Source organism: Pelodiscus sinensis, chromosome 3, assembly GCF_049634645.1.
Source record: "Pelodiscus sinensis isolate JC-2024 chromosome 3, ASM4963464v1, whole genome shotgun sequence".
Taxonomy (NCBI): Eukaryota; Metazoa; Chordata; order Testudines; family Trionychidae; genus Pelodiscus; species Pelodiscus sinensis.
Genome location: NC_134713.1, coordinates 131,965,031 through 131,992,378, shown reverse-complemented (window position 1 = coordinate 131,992,378; position 27,348 = coordinate 131,965,031). Strand labels below are relative to the sequence as shown.

At 45.9% G+C, this 27,348-nt stretch overlaps 1 protein-coding gene across 3 annotated transcripts in view; it reads left to right on the top strand.

Annotated features, from left to right (window-relative positions):
* Positions 1-1,334: 1,334 nt before the first annotated feature.
* Positions 1,335-27,348, top strand: part of AKT3 (AKT serine/threonine kinase 3) — a 254,031-nt gene continuing 228,017 nt past the window's right edge. The window contains exons 1-2 of one of the 3 annotated variants that reach the window (XM_075924864.1): positions 1,335-1,725; positions 26,443-26,597. In XM_075924864.1, coding sequence (XP_075780979.1) covers positions 26,552-26,597 — 46 coding nt within the window. In that variant the 5' untranslated portion in view covers positions 1,335-1,725; positions 26,443-26,551. Of the gene's footprint in view, positions 1,726-26,442; positions 26,598-27,348 lie in introns of those variants that run through there. The other 2 variants (XM_075924865.1, XM_006135203.3) reach the window with 2 other exon arrangements.

The following is a 27,348-nucleotide window of genomic DNA, read 5'->3' as shown; positions in this document are numbered from 1 at the left end:
CTGAGCGGATACCCTCAGCGGTGCCCAGCCCCAGCCTAGTCCATCACAGTACCATGGGAGATGCTTTCCAGGCCTTGGAGCTTTAGTCTCACTCCTGCTGAGGCCCTGAGCCCTGGCAGGCATGCCCTGAAGGACTGAAATCCCAAGATCCCTGCTCCCTCTGCCAAAGATTACACTTTAACTCTGCAAAAGCAGCGAGGAGTCCTGTGGCACCTTATAGGCTAACCAAAGTGTTGGAGCATAAGCTTTCGTGCTCCAACACTTCAGTTAGTCTATAAGGTGCCACAGGACTCCTCGCCGCTTTTGCAGATTCAGACTAACACGGCTACCCCTCTGATACTTTAACTCTGGAAAAGCCAGATACATCTCACAAGCCAGTGTGACCATCCCTATGCTACACACTACCAGCTATATAGATATGCTGAAAACTATCTGCACATAAAGGTTGGTGAATTACAGTACATTTCAGGCTAAAATGGGTTGAAAAATGAAAAACTGTATCTGACTGCCTTTCAGAACGCAAGATGTTATTGTGAAAGTTTAAAAAAAACAGATCTGGAGAAGAGGGCAATAGTTACCTGGATATTTACCCAGAAAAGCATGAGGTTAATTTTTTTGCCTTTTCACTTTTTTTAAAACATTTTTTTGCAATAAACAACAACTAATCACTGGGAAATTATTTGCAGATTTTATTTTGTATAAAAAGGGGGTTAACCATAAAATGTTGTGCTAGCTGCAGGGGGACTGTTATCCTGGCATAGGGTGTGTTGGTTGGTACAAATATCTAAAGATCATGATGTCCTACAGGCAAGGAAACGTTCCTCACCAGCTGGATAACCTCGGTCACCCATGCCTTCACGCTGCCTGATTGAAAACTTCATCAAAGTGGGTTTTACCCAGGAAAGCTTATGCCCTAATAAAGCTGTTCCTCTCTAAGGTGCCACAAGACGTCTAGTTGTTTTGGCAGATACAGACCAACACAGCTACCTCTCTGAGACTTGAAACCTCCATGAACCTCTTCCTGCTCCAGAACCCTTCCCTTGTGATGAGTCCCCAGGCCAGATCCACCCATCTTCCCTCTGCCTGCCTCTCCCCTTCCCCTCCTGCCTGGCTCCGTTGCTCTCCTCCTCCCCAACCCTCTGGCTCTTCCTTCCCCTCAGTCTCCCCAGGCAGACAAGCTGTCTATCAGGCCGGGTCGGTCGGTCTGTCTGTCTCACCTCATTCCTCCCCCCCCCCCCCCCCCCGCTCTGTCTGGTTCCCCCTCCTCCTCCTGCCCGCTCTGTCTGGCAGCCCCCCCAGTGCAGCGCTTCTCGCGAGAGCTGGGGGATGCCGCCGCCGCCGCCGCGGAGGGGGAGACACTCGGGGGGAGCCGCCAGTGACGTCGGGAGTTTTCCCGAAAGTCAGTAACGAGCCCGGCGGAGGCGGCGGGCGGAGCCGAGCGCGGGGGGCCCGGGCGGCTCCGGGGCGAGCGAGGCAGAGCGCGGAGCCGCCGCCGCCCTGACCCCGCGGATGCTGCGGCCGCGCTGCCCGGCCGGGCGCCTCCCTGTGTAGCGGGGACGCTCGCTCCATGTAGCCGCCGCCGCCGCCGCCGCCTCCGCGCGCTGGGACCGCCGGAGCCGCCCCCTCCCCCCGCGGAGACACCGGCCGCCAGGGAGCGAGCCCGGCGGGGGGGCACCGGGGAGGCGGAGCGGGGACCCCTCCGCCCCGCGCGCGCCGCCGTCGCAGGTAACCGCCGGGGCTGGGCGGCGGGGGCAGGCGGGGAGGGGGCGCCTGTGGCCTAGCCAGACCGTCTGTGTCTGGGGGAGGAGGCTGCGTTGGCGCCCGGCTCCTCCCCCTCGGCCCCAGACACCCCCGAGACACCCCGCGGCGCCGGGGGCGGGGGGCTCCGACTGGCCGCCGCCCTCCTCCCCTCCCCGCCGCCGGGCGGGGGCGGCCTGTCCCCCGGGTACCGCAGGTTACTGCATCGCTAAGGTGATGATGATGGGGCGGGGAGAGAGTGCCCGGGGCGGCAAAGGCGGCTAGTTCCCACGCAGAAACCCCTCCCACTACGACCCACCCCATCGCCTTCCTTGGTCCTCTCCCCCTCCCCCCCCAGCCCCCGCCTGGCGATGGATCTGAGGTAAATGTAACGTAGAGAGAGGTTCTGTGTTGTTCGTAGTAAAATTTTTATCAGCTGGGAAGTTGCGCGTGTGCTAAGAATAGAAATGTGGAAGGGTGGTCTGTGCGTGTGGCATTGCATTGCTCGAGTGGTGCTGCTACTGCTGCTGCTGGCGGCTCTGGCAAGCAAGTAAACAAACCAACCTCCTCCTGCGCATCAGTCCTGCTGGATCAGCCATTATGGTGGCTGCCTTGCACATCCAAAAGTTAATGTTGAAGTGACTGCTATTAGTTAATTGTTGGTGCATTGCTCTCGGTTGTGGTTTCCAGGATTTGCATAGAATTATAGGCAGCATAGTTGAAGAAAAAGGTCTGACCTAGTAAGGTGGGGGTATACTGTCTGCAGGGTTAGTTACTAGCTTCTGTAAGCAAAGTGTAATTTTATTCTGACAGTACAAACTGCAGTGTGTGTGTGTGTGTGTATGTGTGTGCGGGCCTATAGGTATATGGTACTTAGGTTAGTTGCAGGTTAATTACTTTTGAATGAAAGTTTTTGAATCATTTGAAGTATAATTTAGATTACACTGTTATGAAGTAACTAGTGTTGACAGGAGGCTTATAGAGAGTTTAATTGCTACATGTGAATTTTTAATTCTCAATTTACTTATGGGCAATAAACAGACATTTTTGCATCACTTTTAACAGTTTTTTTTTCTTCCTCATACCTTAATTAAAATGAGTGGTTTTAAAACAGGAGTTTTGTTATCTTAAAATTAGAACTGAACACTAAATGGATGATAAATGTTAACACTTGTGGATATTGTAACATTACTAAATATAATTACCAATTGAGTGGCTATTTTAATTTATTCTGTAAAAATAAATCTTTAAGATCTACTTTAGAGTAAATATCTCTGTCATCAGAAGTTTGTCAAAATTAGGATGTAAATATTTGATAAACTATTAGTATCACTGTATTAATACTTCTGGGAGCTTATAGCCATTCTGCAGGTACTTGATTCTGACTTGCTGTAACTTCGTTCATAGGGATACTTGAATGAAGCAGCTATAATTGTTGCTCATTTTGAGTATAGTAAAAAAACTTACCTGCCAACAATCAAGTAGCCCAAAAATGAACAAAGTGCTTTGCTTTTTGTTTTTAGACTTTTGTGTCGCTCCACATGCTTAATACAGTTTAGGGCAGTCAGGATTGAAGAAAGTGTGCATACAAAAGAAGAAAGTTCCTTTTGATTTTTGAAAGTTTATTCATTAAGGTTATTCTGTTTGAAGGTCTATTTGTCTTTCTGCTGGAAATTTTAAATTGACCCCAATATCTTTAATTGGATTGGGGTGTTAATTATAGTATGTGTATGTGTTCTAGTTGGATGAGGCAAACATGGAAATTCAAATGAAAGATTCAAAGAAAAACCTCACAGAACTAGATGGTTTTTTTTGTGAGGTGTGTATGTGTATTTTGTTAGTCCAAATTCTCTAATATAAATTTATGACACATTTCCAAATTTTTCATATATTATACTTATAGTCATATTTTTGTTGTAGGTGACTTCTTCCCTGATTTATCTGTTTGTTATAACTATTAATGTTAACTTGAGTAGATTCTACTAACTTTTATATGTCTGCATGGAAAGTTTATGTATCAGTGTTTTAGTATATAATTTTATTTGACACAAAACCAAATTAAAAATAATTCATTTTTTTGAGGTTGTTACATTTTGTCTATGGGAAGCTGATAGTGTCAGCACCTCAAGATTTTGATTTGTTGGGGTTTTTTTGAGCTGGAACAATGATAGAAAACTAATTCCTCCTAGGAAAGTTATATTGCTTTTGTAACCGAAACAAACTTTATTATCTAAGGGTATTTTATTAGATGAACATGAAAACTTGTCTAGAGTTGAACTGTTTATAAAATAAGCTTCTGTGAGCAGGTAGTTATCAGACACTGTATATTGATTTATGAAAGACGTTTCAAACTACATGCTTCTGTAGTTGTTAGTCTTCAAACAAAATAAAACACGCTCCCCACCCAGATAAATAGTTCCCTTAAAATGCCTGGAAAATGTCTATCAGGAAAACAGTTTACAGAATCTTTGCTGATTTTCTGGGTGCAAGTCTTAATGGGTAAATAGCTAATAATTCTCCTGTTTCCAATACACTTTATAAATAGTTTTAAAAAACTTGTTAAAATATAGATTCTTGTTTAGAAGATAGTTATGATATCAGTACACTAATGCAGTGTTTCCTGTTTAAATTACTTGGAAACACTATTTACTTTGTGCCATGATTACCATAAAGAAAATATTGGTTGCTGTAATCCAGTTAAACTGTTCCCACCCATGATAGAAATCCAAAAGTGCACAGCTGAAATAGTTCTGTTTTGAAATGTAGAAGAGATCTAACATCTTTTACAATCATCCAAGGCTTCAACATGCTTTCTAAAAACTACTGCTAAACTTAAAACCAAAACAAAGCAACTCACAAAAAACACAGGACAATGGAAACATCCTGTAACTGTGTTGGCAGAGAACTGTGTTGTAACTAAATCTTAAAACTTGTTTCCATTTCTAGAATAATTTCTAAACTATCTGATATTCTGTTAAAGTGTAATTAATGACACTTGCACTTTTGAGGGTGTTAGTGTAAGCATGTCAGTATATACTAAATGTAACTATGCTAAAGATTGGTTTTTCCTCAGACTACATGTAACATGCTATATAAAACAATTGATTTCTTCTACCACAACAATGCCTCCTTCAAAAAGCCTAAACTTGTAAAGTGACATAATAGAACATGTAGATTAATAGGATAACCGAGGTGGTTTAAATATTGAAATTTCCATATGAAAAATCTCCTCATGAAACAAACATACATTGTTTGAGATATTCCATTAGGTTTTATTTAGAAACATTCCTGGCTTAATTTTGTATACTGTTTACAGTTCTTTTAAAATATTTGGATTACTTTTGTGTCATCACTGGAGAATTGTTTTCATTCAAATAGAATATACATTTCAAATATGCAAATAAGGAGATTTATGTTCAGCTAAACTTGCTAATTATGCAGTGAGTTTAAAACAAAGCTTTTGTCTCAACTAACACATTTCCCCTTTGATCTGTACTAAATACATTAACAGCACCACAAGTTTTCATTGGTATATTTTTGATGTCAGTTACTTTTGTAATTGATTGATTGGGCTAGTTTGACTGCATTGAAAGTAATGGGAATAAATAAAGCTAGGTGATAGGGGAAGTTTTAGTTGTCTAAATCCAGTAGAGTCAGGAAAACAGAACTGCTGGCAAAATATTATAAATGTTAAAATCACCTTTTGAAAGTGCTGTCTTATTGCATTCTGTGGAACTGTTTTAAGGAGATGATTAAATAACTCCATTTATTCTGAAAAGAAAATGTATGAGAGTAGTTTATGCTTGACCAAGCACTAAATATATATATATATCAAGAAAGAAAACAAAAATATTACATAATTATGACAGTATACAGACTCAGCATGAGCATGACAGCCTGGTTTCATGGATCTCAACTAGTATTTCAATATTTTTGCTGTAGTTGAAGTTTTGAGGGTATGGAATGGATTTCAAGCAGGTTCTGTTGAGCATACTCATCAGTTCCTATACAGGCAGTCCCCGACTTACGCGGATCCGACTTATGTCGGATCCGCAGATACGAACGGGGCTGCCCCAGAGTACACGGACTGCGGAACCTCGCGGTCCTGCCGCCCGTGTACTCTGGGGCTTTCCTGCGTTTCCCTGGTCTGCAGACCAGGAAGACGCAGAGCAAAGCCGCGGAGGGGCTCGGGCAGCCCAGGGGCGCCTGGGCTGCCTGAGGCCCCCGACCCGCCCCCCCCCCCCCCGCGGCTTTGCAAAGCCGCGGGGAAGCCGGCAGCGGAGCAGTCCAGGCGCGCCTGGGCTGCCTCACTGCCCGAGCCCCCCCCGCGGCTTTGCAAAGCTGCGGGGGGGCTCGGGCAGCGAGGCAGCCCAGGCGCGTCTGGACTGCTCCGCTGCCGGCTTCCCCGTGGCTTTGCAAAGCCGAGGGGGGGGCTCGGGCAGCGGGGCACCCCAGGCGCGCCTGGGTTACTCCGCTGCCGGCTTCCCCGTGGCTTTGCAAAGCCGCGGAGGAAGCCGGCAGCGGGACAGCCCAGACGCCCCGCGGCTGTCCCGCTGCCGGCGTCCTCAGAGGCTTTGCTCCCCGTCTCCCTGGTCTGCTGGTCTCCAGCAGACCAGGGAGACTGGGAGCAAAGCCGCGGAGGACCCAGGCGGCGGGACCGCGGTGCGTCTCGGTCTGCCGCCCGTGTCTTCCTGGTCTGCTGGGGTGGGGGGGTGCGTAGCTAGTACGCCCCCCCCCCCAGCAGACTAGGCTTTTCTCCGGACGCCTGTGGCAGAGCAGCTGGGGTGCTGCCGGTTGGTCCCGCAGCGCCGCTCTGGGCGCTACTGGTCCAACCCAGGAGCACCCCAGCTGCTCTGGTCCTGATTCAGCCGCTGCTGGTCAGTTTCAGCAGCGGCTGAATCAAGACGCCTGGGGCAGAGCAGATGGGGTGCTGCTGGGTTGGTCCAGTAGTGCCAAGGAGCGGCGTTACTGGAGCAACCCAGCAGCACCCCAGCTGCTCTGCCCCAGGCGTCCTGATTTAGCCACTGCTGAAACTGACCAGTGCTGACTACAGGAAGCCGAGGCAGAGTTACTCTGCCCCAGGCTTCCTGGAATCAGCTGCTGATCAGTTTCAGCAGCAACTGACTTGCGGACGCTTGGGGTTCTTAAAGTTGATTCTGTATGTAAGTCAGAACTGGCGGTCAGTTTCAGCAGCGGCTGAATCTGGATGCCAGTTCCGACTTACATACAGATTCAACTTAAGAACAAACCTACAGTCCCTATCTTGTACGTAACCCGGGGACTGCCTGTAGTTGGTAAGTGCACCACAGAGTTGCGAAGTTAAAAATCTTAAAGAACAGGGATTGGATATTGCTAATCAGAAATTACAATAAGAAAAGAGTACACCAGTTTCAGCATCTAAGGCAGTGGTCTCCAATCTTTTAAGCCACAAGTTTACTTTTTCAGTTTAAGTGCAATGTAAGATCTATCTTAAACCCAAATATCCTTCCCCCACTTCCTTTCCGCCTCTTCTTTGAGTCCCTGCCTCTGCTCCTCCTCCTCTTCAGGTTTAGCTTTAGGCTTAGCCCAGGCTGAGAGATTGGAGAGTTTCAGGGTGCAAGCTCTGGGAAGGAGTTTGGGTGCAGGGGGACTCCTGTCTGGGGTACGAGATTGGGTGTAGGAAGAGGTTCAGGTCTGGCATAGGGGTTCAAGGAAGCAGGTTCTGGTCGGGCACTGTTTAACTGAGATGGCTTCTGGGTGGTGGAGCAGTGGGGTTAAGGCAGGCTTATTCCTCCTTCCCTGACCCTCCACAACTCCTGAAAGCAGCTGGCATGTACAGCAATGACTCCATGGCACCATGCACTGCCCCTCATCTACAAGCACTGAGCCTACAGCTTAAACTGGCCATAGTTTCCCATCACTGATCAATGGGAGCTGCAGGAGTGGTGTCTGCAGGCAAGGAAAGCATGTGGAGACTCCCTGCTCTGCCCTTCTCAGGGGCTGCAGGCACATATCGGCCACTTCCAGGAACAGCAATTACTCTAGGGATAATCACGCCAGTAATGATGTGTTAGGCATTTTAGAACTCACTCCTCAAATAATTAAATTTAAGCATAAGAAAGAAATGAAAATTATGCAATGCACAGACCAGTCAAAAGCCTAAAATAACACACTTTGCAAGCAGTAAAAGAAGTTACAACAACTCATGTATGTGTTGGGGGTTGGGAGATGAGAGTGAAGGACAGTGTATGTTTGTGAGAGTGTCAGAGACACACACACTATGTGAGAGTGACAGAAAATTGCCAAGCTCCCTCCACCTTCTTTAACTGTAGAGATAGGGTACAGGAGTGGGGAGGAAGAAGGACACTCTGACATCAGAGACCTCCCTTTTCTGTCTCTCACCCCTGCACAACAAGCAGGAGGCTTCCATGGGGTAGCTCAAGACAGAGGGCTGGAACAGCATGACAGTGGGTGGAGGAACAACTGAAGTGCCAGTGCTTGAGAGTTTCCTGGACAAACCAATCAGTATCACCTGTCAGAGGCTCCAAGATCTCCCAGTAGATCCCGATCTACTGGTTGGTAACCACTGATCTAAGGTATTCAAAGTTAGTGTAGGCTAGGGATGTTGGTGTATAGTCGTTTAAATGATTTATGGATAAGCCTGGGTTTATCGGTTAATCCAAACGACTACACCCACCCTTGCTGCTCCTGATATAGAGGCATCAAGGGGGAAGGTGGAAGCCAGTGCTGCTTCTTGTAGACTCGCCTGCTCCTCCCTCTGCTTGTTCCTACAGAGGCAGCAACATGGCAGGCATGCGGGAGCTGGTGCTTGGGGGGGGGGGGGACAGGTATCTACCTTAAAAGCAGGCTTCCCTGTAGCACCAAATCCCATGGAGCCACCTATCGTCCACCCCCCCCCACTGCTGCCTCTGATAAAGAGGCAGCAAGGTGGGAGGGGCAGTCAGGAGCTGGTTCGCTCAGGAAGCTGGCTTCCAAGCTGGCTCCCTGCAGGTATCGGCTCCCACAGAGGTGCGTGACCTGTATTAGAGGCCAGCAGCATGGGGCGGGGGGAGAAGGTGAGATGCTGGAGTGGTCTCTGTCCATGGGAAGTTTGGGCCTCCCATGGACAGAGGCTGTTGCCACTGAGAGGCAGCAGCGTGGGGTGGGAGCCGGTCTGCACAGGGAGCTGATTTTTAAACTGGCTCCCCTTGCAGACTGGCTCAGCTTGCCCCCAGAGGCAGCAGTGCAGGGTGTCAGGTGGAGCTGGTTTAAAAATTGGCTCCCCACACAGACTAGCTCTCACCTGCCATCCAGCACTGCTGCCTCTGAGAAGGAGCAGCAGCCCCTGTCCGCAGGGGGCTCAAACTCCCCATGGACAGAGGCTGCTCTGAATTCCTTCCTGCCTGCCTCCTCCCTCCCCTTTGCTGCTGTCTCTGGTGCTTGTTTTAGAGACTTCCAAGTGATTGTTGTATACTAATATAAAGTATCATTGTACCATATCAAAATCAATTAATAAATGCAGCTTTGAGAATGCAGAATGTAATCTGTTGGTGAAAGTTTTATTGAACTTCTTGGTCCAAAATAAAGTATTTTGAAAGCATATTAAATTTGATTTGAGTATTTTCTTGTATTTAATTTAAATAAAATCCAAGGGTCTGTGAAACATTATTTTTTAATATATATAACAGCAACAGGTTAATAGGTGCTTTATGCCTGGCTAGATAATCAGATTCCAGAAAAGTTTGTAATGGGAAAATATACATGTATGAACTTTTGTATACGAGTTCAGTTAGACTACTCACATTTGGAAAAGTGAAGGATCAGAGCCTAAGGACAGCATACAAACAGAGGGCATGAGAGAAGAGAAAGGGGTGAAATGGAATGGCGTGGTGAAGTGTGCATCTTGGTGCTTGATAACTAACTAAAATCCAGTTTAATGGGGATTTAAAATCTATCCCCTTAAGTGTCCATATGTGGCTTTAGAATCCTGATTTTAGGCATCCAGTTTTAAAAATGCTAAATCTTGGTCTTCAAGTTTATTTTGCTTGACTATTATGAGCCATTATTTGGCCTTTTAAAAACAACTTTATGTTTAAAAATGACAAATTAGTATTACCATTTTAATTTGTAGTCTGCTAACTATATTACATGTAATTTAAAATTCTCAGAGAATGCTGAACATAGCTCTGGTACTTATCATTACTTAATATCACTGCCAGGTTTAATCTCCTGGTGCCTTTTCTTTGAAATCTAGTTTTAAACGTTGTTAAGCTAAGGAGATTTGTTTAGTTTGAGTTAAAAGGCAAAACTGCTTAATGTTTTCCCTGTGTTACATTTCCACGACTCATCCTAATAAACTGTTGTACACATCGATGTGTGTTTTATTTTGTATCTTTTTTTTTGGTAAACTGTCAGTTTACAATTTAAAATAGTAGTTGTCAGTATATGTTTCGCATTGTCTTGAGAAGAACTGGCATGTTAAAATTGTTTCACCTGGGAAAAGAGAAGGTAAAAAGTACATCCTTCAGATTCTTAAAAGCTAGTAGAAAGATCCACTAATTTTTCCAGGTTTACATTTCTTTATGTAGGTAATGAGTTTTGGTTTCTTTGGTAAATTAAGAAATTACTAGGGCTAAAGCCTTGTGTTAGTCATTAGGAATACAGGCAGTCCCCGGGTTACGTATAAGATAGGGACTGTAGGTTTGTTCTTAAGTTGAATCTGTATGTAAGTCGGAACTGGCGTCAGCCGCTGCTGAAACTGATCAGTTTCAACCGCGGCTGAATCTGGATGCCAGTTCTGACTTACATACAGATTCAACTTAAGAAACCCAGGCATCCCCAAGTCAGCTGCTGCTGAAACTGATCAGCGGCTGATTCCAGGAAGCTCCAGGCAGAGTTACTCTGCCTGGAGCTTCCTGTAGTCAGCCGCTGGTCAGTTTCAGCAGCAGCTGACTTGGGGACTCCTGGGGCAGAGCAGCTGGGGTGCTGCTGGGTTGCTCCAGTAGCACGGCTCCTCGGCTCTACTGGAGCAACCCAGCAGCACCCCAGCTGCTCTGCCCCAGGCGTCCTGATTCAGCCACTGCTGAAACTGACTAGCAGCGGCTGAATCAGGACGCCTGGGGCAGAGCAGCTGGGGTGCTGCCCGGTTGGTCCGGAGCGGTGCTGCGGGACCAACCTGGCAGCCCCCAGCTGCTCTACCCCAGGGGTAGGTAAGAAAAGCCTGGTCTGCTGGGGGGGGGGCACTAGCTGCACCCCCCCCCCCCAGCAGACCAGGGGGACAGGAGCAAAGCCGCGGAGCACGCCCGCAGCGGGACAGCCCAAGTGCGCCCGGGCTGTCCCACTGCGGGCGTGCTCCAAGGCTTTGCTCCCCGTCTCCCTGGTCTGCAGGGAGACGGGGAGCAAAGCCTTGGAGCACGCCCGCAGCGGGACATCCCAGGCGCGCTTGACCCCAGGCGGCGGCTTTGCTCGGGTGTCCCTGGTCTGCTGGGGGGGTCCAGTGGCTTTGCTGGACCCCCCCCCAGCAGACCAGGGGGACAGGAGCAAAGCCGCCCAGGCGGGGGGAGTCCCGCTGCCTGGGCGGCTTTGCTCCGGGGCAAACAAGCAAAGCCGCCCAGGCAGCGGGACTCCCGCCGCCTGGGCGGCTTTGCTCGGGTGTCCCTGGTCTGCTGGTGGGGGGTCCAGCAGCTTTGCTGGACCCCCCCCCCCCAGCAGACCAGGGAGACCGGGAGAAGCTTTTCTCGCCCCGGAGGACACAGGTGGCGATCCGCCGCCCGTGAGCTCCGGGGCAAGAAAAGCCCTGTTCGTAAGTGCGAATCCGACGTAAGTCAGATCTGCGTAAGTCGGGGACTGCCTGTAGTTTGTTTTTTTCATTATAAGGGGCTGCTTATTTTGAAATCTGTACTCCTGCTTTTCTTGGAGAATAATGCTAATTTCAAAATAGCTATTTCAAAATAGTGTCAGTGTAGATACTCCACTGCTGCAATTTTGAAATAACTGCTCCCCAGAGTAACTCGAACTAATTACTCTGTAGTGCTTCCTGGGGCTGTAAGTCGAGGTAGTGTGTCCACATTAATGGAGCCTTCCTTGGACTAATTTCAAGGCTTCCCTGTAGTGGGGAGATGCTATTCTGATTTTGTAAAATAGGGATTTGAGTCAAATTTAGTTGTTTTGAAATAGTTTCCTAGGATAGACATGGTCTCTGTGTGCTGAATTTCTAAGATAGTACTGCATCAGTTGACACTTGATTCAGGTTTGGAATAAGGATGTTAAATTGCGGTTATCTGGCTAGTCGTGTAGTCAATACAATTTGTATTGACTACACACTTAGTCGATAAGGGACCACTTTGCAGAGCTGTAGCGGGGGTAGCTCTCAGACCTGGCTGGAGCCTGGACTGAGCAGTCCTGGCTTGCGCCAACTTGAGGAGCCACCTGCGCTGCGGCTCTGCATTTTAAATGTAGTAAGAGCTACTAGGCTCTTAATACATTTAAAATGCAGAGGTGCAGCATCCTGGACCAGCTCCCCTGTTCAGCAGCCTCTGTTCATGGCAGCCAGGGCTGACTTCTGGGAACCTCAAAGACGGGGGCTGCTGCTCGAGCAGCCTCTGCCTGCTGTGAGCCTTGGGCTGCCAGGAGCAGAGGCTGCTTTGCAGCAGCCCCCCATCTTCCTCCCACTGATCGAGCCAGCAGGGGAAGGGAAGTAGTGGCACCATGCAGATGGTGCTGGGGGGAGGGGAAACCTGCTTTTAAGCTGGCTGCCCCTAGCACTGGCTCCTATTCCTCCCCCTCTGCCTCTCATACAGAGGCAGCGGGAGGTAGGGGACGCGAGAAGCTGAGTACTCCACTCGACTACCTGATAAGCAGGGCCGGCTTTAGGAAGTGCGGGGCCCAATTTGAACCACTTTGGCGGCTCTCCGGCCCTCCCCCCCAGGATTTTTTGTTGAAGGGGGAAAAAAAAACACGCACAACAAACCACAACCACACACAAATATCACATCAGAAGTAGATCTGATCAAAATGTAGTTGAACTTTTTTTTTAAAAAAAGCCATCCTTTATTATTCAATATTTTACACACAATTAAATCAGTTGCCTTAAGTGTAAGTCAAATATTTTCAATTGCAAACTATCCAATTTTTTCAATAAAGTTTAAAGTTTGATTTTTTAAAAAGTTATCAGAGGGCGTTGCAATTTTCTGTTACATTGATTTACTTTTTAAATAGCAAAAATTGAGTCTTTGTTAAGAAAGTGTCAGTTCTGTGGTCAAATTCCAGTCCTTAGTGATTTCAGCACCAATGATTTCACTAGGTAATATGGTACCTCATCACCATTGCCTCCTTTGCACTGCTCTCCAACACATTGCCTGCATGTTGAGTCCAAGATCAGTCTAGACAAGTTTTTATCAATGATTTTTGCTCAAGCGATCACTGAGACAGACAAGCACTCTCAATTGATTCTAGTCAGCTCTGCCTTGAAACACTGGGGCTGTGTCTAGACTGGCAAGTTTTTCCGCAAAATCATCTGCTTTTGCGGAAAAACTTGCCAGCTGTCTACACTGGCCGCTTGAATTTCTGCAAAAGCACTGACGATCTCATGTAAGATTGTCAGTGCTTTTGCAGAAATACTATGCTGCTCCCATTCGGGCAAAAGTCTTTTTCTGAAAACTTTTGCGCAAAAGGGCCAGTGTAGACAGCTCAGATTTGTTTTCCGCAAAAAAGCCCCGATTGCGAAAATGGCGATCGGGGCTTTTTTGCGGAAAAGCGCGTCTAGATTGGCCACAGATGCTTTTCCACAAAAAGTGCTTTTGCGGAAAAGCATCCTGCCAATCTAGACGTGCTTTTCCGAAAATGCTTTTAATGGAAAACTTTTCCGTTAAAAGCATTTCTGGAAAATCATTCCAGTGTAGATGTAGCCTGGATGTAAAGTGTCAGATATAAGTGAGGACTCCCAAATAAACTCTACACCACCAGAAATAAAACCTGTTTCCATCTTTTGTGGCTTTCAGTTAGATGTGACTCATTATCCTCTGCTTAGTGTTCAAGTTATGGTAGACCCTAAGCTAGGTCATATTAATTTCAGGTCTTTTAATCATACAGTAAGGATAACAACATTTCATTCTCTCAGCTCCAAGTCTTAAGTGAATTTCAACCCCCAATAAGCCAAAATTGATCACCTTGACACAGCAAGTGTGTCTAATGATCGCTGTGGCAAAGTAAGTTGTCTGTATAAATAAGGTCTGCTCCTGAAGCCTTTTCCTACAGTTGATTAACAGATGGCAGTAGATAGCTCACTCAGACCACTGGCTGATAATAGTTAGTCACCCTGACCAGTCATTAACCATAGTCATGGACTCACCCTACTCTCCATTGTCTCTGATTCTCTGATGACCTGTGACAAAAAAGGAGGGTGGAAAGGGAAATTGAAGGGAAAGACCTCTCTAAATTCACCGAAGAGCAGTATTGCCAAACCAAAGATCACAAGGAACGCCTACACAAAGTTATGAGACTGGTCTACAAATCATAAGATATTTTAAAAATAAAACGTTGGATTTTTATTGGCCTTTTGTTTGAGTATTTAGGGTTCATGTTTTAAAGCTTTCTTCCTTAGCTGTAAGGCCCGGAAGTATAGAGAATTTTTTTTAAATGAAAGCTGAGAGTCCTACATAATCAACTGACTCCAGGCTTTTAGAAAAACACCAAATGTTTTGAGACTCATGGTAAAACAATGGAGGAATTCTTGTGAGCCCATGCTTTGCCCACAGTATAAATAAAAAACAACAACAACAGTATCTTTTCCACTAAACATCCTAATGAGATACTGCAAATGGTGAACTGAATTCAACAGCTCCTGATATGAACAGGTATCAACCTAATTTTTCATATTTGAGATGGGTTACCAGGAATCATATATGATAATATGAAATCTTTCCACTCTCAAGTCAGCATATTCACAAAGCACCTATAATTTTGATCCATTTTATATTATTTTTCTCCCAGGGGCAACTGACCCCTCTGGCCCCCTCACTACGCCACTTCCCCCCCTCCTGCAGATCTATCATCTTATGCATGTGCAAGATCTATGAGAGCCGTCCCATGAATCTGCAGTTAGTGTCTGTGGTGCCTGCTTCTGGGTGGTGTCTCAATGCTGCCACATTCACCTCCAAAGAGGGGGCTTCCCAAAGCAGGCCCTTGTTGCTTACCTCCAAGGCATTCACAGGTCCAGTCTCCTTTCAATAGTCCCACTTCCCAGGGCTCATTGATCTTGGATCTGGCTTCCATCCCCTCTCCAACCCTCATCAGAACTACTGTTTATTCTTTTCATAAGCCAGAAAATTAACCCACCCAGTCTTACATCCCCTAAGCAGGGAATGAGCCTACATTAGGCCCCAGCTGGAGTATCATGTCTATTTCTGGGCGCCACATTTCAGGAAATGTGGAGAAAGTCCAGAGAAGATCAACACAAATGATGAAAGGTCTAGAGAACATGAGATATGAGGCACGGCTGAAGAAATTGGCCTTGTTTATCTTGGAAAAGAGAAGACTGAAAAGGGACATGAGAGCAGCTTTCAAGTATCTAAAATAGTATCATAAGAAAGAGGAAGAAAAATTGTTCTGCTTGGCCTTTGAGGTTAGGATGAGAAGCAATGGGCTTAAATTGCAGCAAGGGAGGTTTAGGTTGGACATTAGGAAAAACTTCCTGCCTGTCAGGGTGGTTAAACACTGGAATAAATTGCCGAGTGAGATTGTGGAATCTCCATCACTGGAGATATTTAGGACCAGGTTAGACAGACACCTGTCAGGGATGAGCTAGAGCAACTCAACTTTGGAAGCCCCAGGGGCCACACTGATACTTACAGAACATGCTGAGAGCCTCAGCTTAAGTGTGGTTGCATATGCAAGCAAATATATACAAATAGCTTCTCTCACACTGACAGGCATGAATACAAAGATTAAGGCAAGATCACACAACACACAGGCCCCATTTAAGTCAGTTCTGCTGATATTAATAAAATGCAATATTTACCCGATTTCTACCCATGTGACAGCACTTTTCATGAGCAGTGACAGTCCAAGAATTTAACTACTAAAACACATCAACAGAAGATCATTATACTGACTACTTTTTTGTTTTGGCTCCCACTCGCCGGCCATGTGTTGATCCCCACATAAACCCAAAGTGCACCGCGGGTCGCAAACAAACTGGCCGTGAGCAGCATACCAAGTTATTAATAAATATTTTTAAACCTTTCCCTTTTCTCTCTGCTGCCATGTCGCCTCTCCTTGCTCCATCATCTCCCCTGGTGCCTGCTGCCCCCAAACTCCTCACCTTCCTCTGTTGTCCTGACCCCTGCCCTTCTCACTGCCCTCAGCCCTCCTGCGACCTGCCCCCCTCCACTAGCCATTCTCTCCCCCCTGTGCCCACTCCTCCAGTAGCCCCACTCTGCTCATGTGAGCTACCCCTCCTCATCCCCTCTTCTAACGCCTCCCTTGCCTCTGTCCTCTGCTGCAGGTGTCTGCCCTTCTGCTTCACCCCAAAATCCCCTGGCACCTGCACGTTCCCTTAGCCCTGCACCCTCCTGGTGCCTCCCCCTTCCCTTACTGCTCCTGCCCCCTTTGCCCTCTTTTTCCCTGATGCCCACCCCCTCACCACCCTCTGCCCCCTGTTCCCCTCCTGCCCCTCTGTGCCCTCACACATGCCTTGCTCCATCGCCACCTTTCTCATGCCCACCCCTTCTTTCAGGCCTTCTCCCAGCACCTCCCGTTCTAGGCCCCAATGCCCTTCCCCTCACCCTCGCCTAAGCCTAAGCCCCTTCCCTTCCCCCCCACCCCGCCGCACCGCCGCCGCACAAGCCTGTTCCCTACCTTCTACCTTCCACTTTGTGGTTGCGGGGCCGCGGCCGGGGTCTGCGTTCAAGCCCCGGAGGCTGAAGCCGGAACCAGCGAGGCCCCGCAACGTGGCCTCCCAGGACTTTTAAAATCACGGGCTGTGACGTGATGTCACGGCCTGGGCGTCCTCCCCCACATGCAGCACCGCACATGGGCAGCAGCAGGCGGTGAGAAGGAGTCACGCACGACAGGGACTAAGGGGGATGCTCTGGGGGCGGGGTGGGGGGACGCGCGGGGGGCCAGCAGGAGGTTCTGGGGCCCAGTACAGGCAGAGCCGGGGGGGAGACCCAGCTCCACATAGTGGTGGAGCAGGGCCCCGGCTCTGTAACTGGCCAGCACTTCCGGGTTCAGGGGCACGGGACCCCCTTGGGTGTGGGGCCCGATTCAGCCGAATCGGTCAAATTGGTCTAAGGCTGGCCCTGCTGATGAGCTTATGCTTATCGAGTAGTCAGCTACTCAACTAACATCTCTAGTTTGGAAGTATGTCTTTGCAGCCATAAGGGCTAGAAATTTAATTAAAAAAATGTGGAATAGCTGAATGTAATTGATTAATACTTGTTGCATAGCATCCCAAAGCAGAGAAGGGAAATGTTAATCATTGGTTTTCAAGTTGAATCTTTTAAAATGTAACTTAAGAATTATTTATCTTATTGGAGTTAAATATTGAACTTACATCAAACATTGAAAAATAGATTTCTATGCATGCATATGATAAATCACATGCATGATTTACTATTACAGCACTGGAGGATATTGTAGAAGTTGCTGCTGTTACAGGGAAAAACAACCCAATCCATCTATATATACTAGAAGATTTACCCAGTGTTGGTTGGATCCTTAACTCAGTTAATACTTTTTGGTAAATAAAATGAAAAGGTACATTCTTCATTTAAATCATTGCTCTGGAATAAGGCTGGGGGTGAGGTGTTGAGTATGCAGGCTTCCCTGGGAGGGAAGACTACCCCAGCCCTCTCTTACCACAGCAGCTTGGGGCCAGGTGAGATGTTAAATATCAGTTAATTTACTAGTTGAGTAGTCGATGGAATTTCCATTGATTACTCAACAGGCACTTCTGCATTCCTCCTTTGAAATGTACAAACTCCATGTGTCCCGCTGACTCCGGGCTGCATGTGGGCGTACCAGCTTTGAAATGTACAAGAGTCGCCAGAGCGGGCTCTTGTGCATTTCAAAGTGGTAGTGCCCTCATTGTGCCTGGAGTCAGCAGGGGACTCTCTAGCTGACTGCTGGTTCCACACGGCATTTCCCCAGAAGCCAGGGTCAGCTGGGGACTCCCCAGCTGATCCCAGATTCCACGGAAATACCTAGCGGAGCCCAGGATCAGCGAAGGAGTCCTCAGCTGACCCTGGGCTCCAAGCGGTGTGGTGTTTCAAAGTAACAGTGCCAAACAGCTGATCTCCCTCCCCCCATTTGCTGCCTCTATGTGATAGAGGCAGCAAGCGGGGGGGGGGGGGAGGCGGAAGGGCGGGGAAATCAGCTAGTTGACTACCTATCCAATGAGCATTTGCTTATCGGATAGTCGACTAGTCCTTAATATCCTTAGTGAGAAGTGCCGCTCCAAGGCTACTGCAGCTCCAGCATGCACAGTTGGGGGAGTGAGTGCATGTCTTCTGGCTGGGGCAGATGCAGGTGTATCTGTCCCCTGTGCTCCCCACCCACAGTGAGGAATGCAGCAACCTTTGCACTTTCCCCTCACTCCACCATGAAGGTGAATAGCTCAGCGATGTTTCCATATGAATGGGGTGGAGGAGAGCTTTAGTCCTCCTCAAAGGGCTCCTGTGGGATGGGAGGCTCAGAGCTGGGGTAGTCCCAGACCGGGAGGATTGTACGCGCTCAGCCAGCCACTTTCACTTGCTTAGTGATTCTATCTGTATCTGTACGATTTTATGAGAAGCTGTCCCATTCCAGCACATCCCATTTTCCATGCAGAACCAAACCCTTACGTTGCTTTGTCTTATGATAGTAGGAAGCTGTATACTAAATTTGGTGGCCCTTTAGGAGGAGTGCTTGAACAAAGAAACTGACAAGCTTTCTCAAATATATATTAGATTTTCCAGCAATAGATGAATATAAAATAAATTATTTTAGGGAGCAGTTGGCGGCAAGAGATCTTTTAACTCTAGTTCTTTAATGCACAGCGTTTTCTTGCTTTGTTAGATAAACTTACTCCATAATACTTTGGTACTGTCATTGCAATTTAAAATTCCCAGTATTTGTTATGTATCGAGTGTAACTGACAATATATGAACAGAAATATTTCAGTTATATCTGTTATGGCAAAAGTTAATATTTTTCCGTGAATTATTTTTGTCTGTCATTGAAACACTTTGAATAAGAGGAAATTCTATTCTAAAACATGCCCCTAGATCAGCAATCATGTGTCCTATCACTAATTTCATTTAAAATGGGTCTTCTAGGAAAGATTCATTTCCTTAAGAAATATGACATAAATATAGTACTTTGCTTTTTCTAACTGTAAATTAAAAAAACAAAGAAATCATTGTTTAATGAGGCACGGTAAAACGTTTTTTCAGCTAAATAAAGCTCAGTTATATTTATTATTTTGTATATACTATATTTTAATTTCTATTTTCATGTCTATTCAGTATTCTCCCAGGCCTAATATATTGTCTTGTCTCCAGCATTTACATTCCATTTCAAGCTCACATGATCCCTCAATGTGATTAAAATAAACCAGGATAGATAAAAATAGATTATTTAAAAAAAATAAAAACGCATTTTTTATTTAAATCTGATTTTTAAAATTATAATCAGTAACATTATTTTTTTTATTTAAAAATATGTTACAATTAAATTTAATCACAAACATGTTACACATACATTTATAGTCTCATAAAAATGAATTAATGGCTCTAGTCTGTCTAGCCTAAGTATTAGCTCTTGCATCTTGAAAGTTCTCAGCTTCCAGTTTCTGTTTATCAGCAGACTAAAAAATAACATGTGCAAAGAAAGACACGGGCTGGATAGGATTGTTTTTGTTCTGTGCTTATGTGGTGGTGGACCTTGACCAAGCATAATAGAGGAGTTACTTAAGACATTTTCTTAAAGACAGACACACAATATATAGGAAAGGATGGATACAGTATAGAAGGGGGCTGTGAAGTGAATTGGAAAGAGAAAGAGAATATATTACTCAGCAAACACACAGCTTCCTATAATGGCTTCTGGGTGTCATAGACACCCTGTCTGGGAATATTTTGAAGACATTTGTTCCCTGGGTCAAAAAGGAAAATGTGTCAAGTGTAAGCAGTAGAAGATGACTATGCAGGGCCTAGTTGCAAGAATGAAATATCATTGGGAAAACTGCTCATTGGGAGAAAATGATTTAGATGAAGATGTGGATATGGCTGAGTGGATCAAACTGTTAGTAACTTAAATAATTCGCTTTGCAATGCATCGTTCTTGAAGACAGTATCTATGCCTTGCAGTATAAGTGTGCTTTGACAAGTAAATTCCCAAATTAGAAAAAAAGTTTATCTTAGCTAATCCTTAGGACTTGTTAACTAGGGTTAGAATCTCACTCAAGTATACAATACAGAAAGCTTCAGTAGGTGAAATTTAGAGTTGCCAGTTGCCACTGCGTGTCATTTTCTTATTCTGTATTAAGTATATACCCCTTATTTTGGAACATCATGGCCATGGACCGTAATGGTAATGTCTTAAGTCTATTCCCTATTTTACTTAACCATAACTTGGCTTTTACAAGACAACCACATTCTATACTTGTTTTCTCAAAAAACAGAGAAGTGCTAGTTAGGGATGTAAGTGACTAGTCGGCCACCCGATAAGCCTAGGTTTAATGAGTAGTCAAGTCACTATTCGAGTAGTCGCTCCCCCCCACTTGCTGCCTCTGAATCAGAGGCACCAAGCAGGGGGAGGGAGGATTTAAAAGCCGTTCCCCCAGCACCATCTTTGTGAGGGAGGCAGAGGCACAGCAGGGGAAAAAGTGTGAGCGGGGACCAAAGGTGTCCCCACTTTCGTGGGATCCATACTACTGCACCTCTCCTTTTGAAATGTACAAGAGCCACCTGCTTTTGAAATGTACAAAGGGAGAGGTGCAGTAGTTGGGACCCCGCACAAGCAGGGACTGCTTTGGTCTCCTCTCGTGCAGGTTGCCCACTGTGCCTCTGCCTTTGAAATGTACAAGAGCTATGAGGCAGCTTTTGTACATTCCAGAGGCAGAGGTGCAGCAACATAGCGAGTGCCCCACTTATCAACTAGTCGAGTAGTCGATGAAAATTCCTTTGACTACTTGATTAGCTAATGAATTGAAAGGTAACATTGCTAGTGAGTTCAATGGGTCTCATACCAAAATTAAGTGCACTAAGCGAAGTCAGCCTGATCTTTTTTGGTAACTTGATTTAAATCATTGATTTTTTTTGGTCACTTTATTTCACGGTGGATTGATTTAAATATCACCCCAGTCAGAATATTTAAAATTGAAGTTTAGTCAATCCTCACTCCCTACCAGGAATTAAGGTTTCCTGTCCCAAACACTGAAAAAAAGCTTTTTTGTTCACCTCCTGCTATGACTGGTGTACAACAATGGGAAAACGATTGTACTGAGGAACAGTGAAAGTGACTATAAATCAGGGATGGGCAATAATTTTTGATGGGGGGGCCACTCCAAGGTTTTGGATAGTGTTTGAGGGCTGCACTCTTCCATGACATTAATGGAGGAGGTGCAGGTTCTGGGATGGAGGCTGGGTGCAGAAGGCAACTTGGGAGTACCATATTTTCCAGCATATAAGACGACTTTTGATGTTAAAAAACATCCCCCAAAATCGGGGGTCGTCTTATACGCCGGGTATGTGGCTTTGCAAAGCCTCGGGGGAAGCCGGCGGCGGGGCATCCCAGGTGCGCCTGAGCTGCCCCGCCGCCCCTCCGCAGCTTTTCAAAGCCGGGGCATCCTCAGAGGCTTTGCTCCCAGTGTCTCTGGTCTGCTGGAGACGGTCCCCAGCAGACCAGAGGCACCGGGAGCAAAGCCTCAGAGGTGCGGGACCCTGCCGCTGCTGCGGCTTTGCTCCCGATGCCTCTGGTCTGCTGGGGACCGTGTCCAGCAGACCAGGGACACCGGGAGCAAAGGAGGCGGAGGGGCGCTGGGGTACAAGACGAAACCCTATCTTTAACTAAAAAATTAGGGGGTCGTCTTATACGCCCAGTCGCCTTATACGCCGGAAAATACGGTAAGTGATTGGGGTGCAAGAGGAGGTCTGGGGTCTGGGAGGGAGTTTGGGTGAAGGAGACAGTTCTGACCTGGGGCACTGGATTGGGGTGTAGGGCTTGGGTTGTGATCTAGGGTAGGGGATTGGAGTTGTGACATACAGCCCCCTCCTGCCGTGACTTAGGGCAGGGGACTGGGATGCCGGAGGGAGTGCAGGGGTTTGGGTTGTGACTTTGTGGAGGGGATTGGGACGCACATTCTGTAAGGGGGTATGGGTTCAGGAGGGGGGACAGGATTTGGCTTATGTGGTGTAGGAGGCAGAAGTTGGGGGGCTTCTGTGGGGTAGGAGGCAGAAGGTTGCGGGGAGAGAAGGGCTAGGTAGACAGACGCAGGCTTTGACTGCGAGACTTGCCTAGGCTACTCCTCACCAACAGCCCAGCAGGGTTCTCAGGCTCCCTGCCTGCCCCACCTCCTAGCACAGGCTGCAGGGACCTTCTGCGTTGGTGACTAAGAACCTGAGGGGATGGGGGCATGGTGCTTCCTGTGCTGGCTGTTTTTCAAATAGGCAGCTTCTGTTGGCCAGAAATTGGCAGGAGGTGGGTGTAGCCCGTGAAGCATCATTCCCCCCTCCCTGGGCTCACAACTGAGAGAGAGAAACGGCTGCAGCAGCCCCTTTTCTGAGCTGTGTGTGTGTGTGTGTGGGGATGTGTGAGGCAAGCAGGAGTCTGCCTGAGGCTCCCAGCTGTGTCCACGGGCCAGATCCTTCCCCCTGGCTGAATTTTGCCCAGCACTGCTACAGGTGATTATGTCCATCTGATCCACTCAGTATCCAGCTACTCTGGAACTTCAGATGTGTTGGAACATCAGAGTTGGCTTTGGATGATATTGTTAGTTTAAAAAAAGCCTCATCCACTTCCTCCACCTGTAGAAGACTCCTGGCATGACATCACCCTTGTTTTTAATCCCTTTTAGCCTAACCCAGAGACTCTCAACACTTCCGTCTCCTATGTTCATCTCCACCTCACTCCAAGTGTGTTCATTTTTAATACATAAGGCAACACCTCCTCCCTTTTTTCCCTGTCACCCACTAACATCAGCCACTAAGGGTAATTTTCACTGCTTAACTGGTTCCATCCCTAATTATGACTGTTAAAATCTTAGATATGGCCTCTGTTAAATTACAACTATGAAATGTGGACATTCAGATAATCAATAAATTACAATCCTTAAAATTATGTAGTTAAAAAGTATTCTAAAATATTGAGAAACCATGAAAGCAATAAAAAGGTATCTGAGATAGGAACTCAGCAAATGCTACTAAGAGATTTTATGGGAAAAAAGATTTGATTTGCAGGACACATTTTTAAGGAGGACAGCTTGTTGAAGGCCTTGAAGGAGAAAGTTGTTGGTTTAAAAAAAAAAAATCTTGATTAGACAGTATCCTGGAGGGAATCAAAAGAAGATCTGGCTCTCAAACGGTATGTCTACACTGCACGCTGATTTCTAAATAAGCTACTTTGGAATAGAAACTCTGAAATAGCTTATTTCGAAATAGCGAATCTACACTACAAATGCCTGTTAAAGAAATAGAGCATCCACACTGATTGGAGCCTCAATCACACTTAAAGCCCCTTGGAAGCACTTCAGGCAGGGCACCAGGAAAGCACTGACTTCCTGGAGCTGCTTCCAGAGGTTATCTGAGGCTTATTCCTAAAGGGACCACTCCTCCCCCCGCCCCGTACAGTTGTGTCTCAGGCTCCTTTCCTTTGTCTACCTCCTTGAGGAACAGCAAAGCCTTTTCATTGCCCACTCTGGTTACCCTTGCAGACACCACATCACTCTAGCTATGGAGCCAGACCTGCCTCTTAAGTAGTCGATGGCTCTTAGACCCCATGCTGCACCTCTGCCTGCAGTTACTCTAGGCTACCCTTGTGACTCTGCAGGAAGAGGACACTCAACTCATTGGGGGGCATCTCTTCTCCTCTCTCCACATGCTGCTCATGCAGCACGACCCCTTCCCTGTACACTTCGCCACCTCTTCTGGCAACTGGACATCAGTTTCCTTCCTCTGTTGATACAATAAAGCAGACCTTTCGGTTTGAAATAAGAAACTCTATTTTGTGTTTAATTGGGGTAATTGCATCTGGGGAAAGAACGTGGGAGGCAGGAGGGAGAGGTTCAGGGATGGGGCTGGGAGTGGCGCCTGCTTCAAGTGGTCCCACCGCCTCATGTGCATGGTCCTTGGCGGCCACGGAGGGTGGGACTAGGGGCAGAAGCCGGAGGGGCAGGAGCTGGGATGAGAGTGGCAGCAGGAGCTGCCATGAGGCAGTTTATGGCAGTGGTGTAAGCTGCACACATGGTCTGGGCCTGCTGCAAGAGCTTCTGCCAGGTTGTGCGGTGCAGCTCCATGTCCGCCTCTAGAGACTGCTGCAGGAGACACAGGCAGGTGATGTGCTCCCCCTGTAGGTTTTCTTGGGATTGTCTTTGCCTGTGGGTCATGTGGGGTCTGGAGGCTGGTTGTGCCCCCTGTGGACCAAGCTGTCTGTCATGCAGGCATACATATTGGCATTTCACTGTCTGACGTGTTGATCCAGGAAGTTGTTCTGCTCCCCCCAAATCTCAGTGAGATCCAGGATGTCCGCGTCAGTCCACAAAGACATCCTCCTCTTTTGGCCCTGCGCACTGGCTTGGGAGCTGGCTGCAGCTGGGCTGGCAGCTGTGGAGGCCTCAGATGGCATGCTGGGGTCTGCCATGGCAGATGTAGGGCAAAGCAGGGTGTTGCTGTGTGGCACTGGAGTAGCAGGGCCTGCTGTGTGCCACAAGCCCGTTCTGCTGTGGTGGACTGTAGAGTTCTGATGAGTGTGGCCAGAGTGACCAGCAGGGCACCTGTGGGAAGCCCTGGAGGTCACTTATTTTGAAATAGCTCTAGCTGCTCTGTCAACACACGCCTTATTTCAAAATGGGTGTTATTACTCGTAAAATGAGGGTTGCAGAAGTCAGAATAAGAAGCCCATTATTTTGACATTATTTCAAAATAATGCGCTTTCTGTGTAGACTCTCACTTTATTTTGAAATAACGCTAGTTATTCCAAAAATAACACTGCTGTGTAAATGTGCTCAAAGAGATGAGCAGCGGGTTAATACAGAGTATGTTGCCATGGTTCCAAACTTCTAGTAATGGAGATATCATATGTAATTGTTATAAATTGTACAGGTTGGACCTCCTTGGTTCAATCCTACATGAGATTGAAATTGGAGTAAAAATGTTCCTGAAAAATATTTTGGGGTATGTAAAGTGTTATGTCTTAATCACTCTCAGACCACAGTAATTTAAAAACTCTAATGTGAATTGCACAAGTTAAATGTCTCATTGAGCCATGCATAAAATGTGTAAAATAACCTGGAACATTTACTAATAAATTTTGTTTTATAAGGTATAGAGGCAGTGGCAGGGGAGATGGGGCTTGTGTGTAACCTTGAAGGTTAACCAATGAGCCCAGACTCATTGATTAACTGTTTAAACATGTATACAAACACTACTCTAGTGCTATCACACATTTACACTCACTGAGCTATATACTAAGTGTGAACGATAATAATGCTTTATAAAACAAAGAATATATAAACAACGAAGTGTGTACACTTCCAGTGCTAGAGCCTGTATCTCCTGTGTATGTGGTTATGTGCATGTGTGTCTCTTCACCATCAGAGAAGTTCATTTTCTCTGCAACCCTCATCCCCTTCTCTCCTTGATTTAGTTTTTCTCTTGTAATTACATCCCTGCAAATCTGTAGATATCTGCTTTATATCTACAAGCATCTGCAAATGTCGATGAGGATATCTCAGGCTCATTTTTGCAAATGTGGATGTAGACAACAATTTTGTATTTGTGCAGGGCTCTAATTGTGATGTGGTGCAGGCTCCCGGAGAGAAGTGTTTAGGAGGAAATAGTATGGCTGACAGCGATGCTTCTGGGTATAAGGGTTGGTTATAGCCTCTAAAAACTGTTGAAAGTTGAGAGAGAATATGTACTTCTGCATGCCCTAGAATTATGCCTTTTTGGGCTAATGTCAACTCTTAAGAGGGTTTTTTTAAATATGTTTTTTTTTTAACCTGTCATTTATAATCCGTAACTGGCTTCAGATTGAAATATTTAAGTAACTTTACTTCTAGTGTATATGTGTGGTATACTATTTCTTGTTGTTCTTCATGAGTGATGTGCACCCGGCACTTCGTTTTTTATTTATTTAAAACAGGAAACAAGAGCACTCGAACTTTAAATAATAAAACAATTAATGAATTACATGGACTTTGAAACAGGGAAAGGTGCTGTAGATCCAGCTTTGGATCTTCTAGTCACCATTGACAGTCTTCTTTAATTGCGTTCCAAAAAGTAGTTGGACAGGACTCTACAGTCTTCAGTTGGTATAAGTGATAATAGCTTATTTGCAACAACTATATTTTAGTTGAAAGTTCTGTTTATTGTTGAAACCTACCATAAGACCACAGAAATACTTTCCTTATGGGGCTATTAAAAATTATTTTAACAGGCACTTAAAAATGGGTCAATCAATGAGAGAGATTTGAAAAGACTTAACTTCTGGACTGAAGAGTTAAAATGATTCTCTAATATTTCCTTCCAGGCTGACTCATCATTAGAGACTGGGAAGGGCAGCAGAAGAGAAGCCAAACTTTTAAGCTGATAACTCAACAGAACTTTCCTCTGTGTTGAGGGCTCAGAGTGGAGTCATCATGAGCGATGTTACCATTGTGAAAGAAGGCTGGGTTCAGAAGAGGGGTAAGTTCAAATATAAACAGAAAATTCTTCTAACGTATGGCACACTATCATTATTGAAAAGACTAATACTTTGCTGGAATGTTCTTTCCCAGTTAACAGCAAGCATTAATGTAACAATCTCTTAATGCAACAATTCAGAATACATGAGCACCCAAAATTAGGCTTGTGATTAGTGGTTATATATGTGAGGAATCTTGAAAAGTCACAGGGACTATTTGCATAAAGTCAAGCATGTGCCTAGCTGTATTTAATTTTCCAAATTAAAGAGCAATTTTGTATTAATTGAATTAAATTTAGCTTTTGGGTTTACTGTGTATAGTTATCACTGAATGATATAATACATTGAGGAATGTGAAGTTCTTGATCTTTGATTTAGTGATATGCCTTTTGCATATTTTAGAAACATTTTCTTGTATAAAGTTTATTTTTTAGCTTTTGCTGATTTGGGAACAAATATCTCTGACATGGAGGCCAGTTTAAAAATTTCTTAGTACTAAAGTGGACCTATAGCAAGATTGGGCATTTAGTTGATTAGGTAGTGCATATGGGAAAAAAATGCCTTAAAAATGTTTACACTGGGAAATATGTTTCTGTTTAATCTCATGAACTTTTATTTTACAAATAAAATTGAGCACACTTATCAGTTAAGGTATAACTGTTCTTTTAAAACAAATACTTAGTATTTTCTGTCTGGTCCTTTTCTTTAAGTAGCTTAACTTAATTGAAGCTGTTGGCAGTTACAAGCTTCATT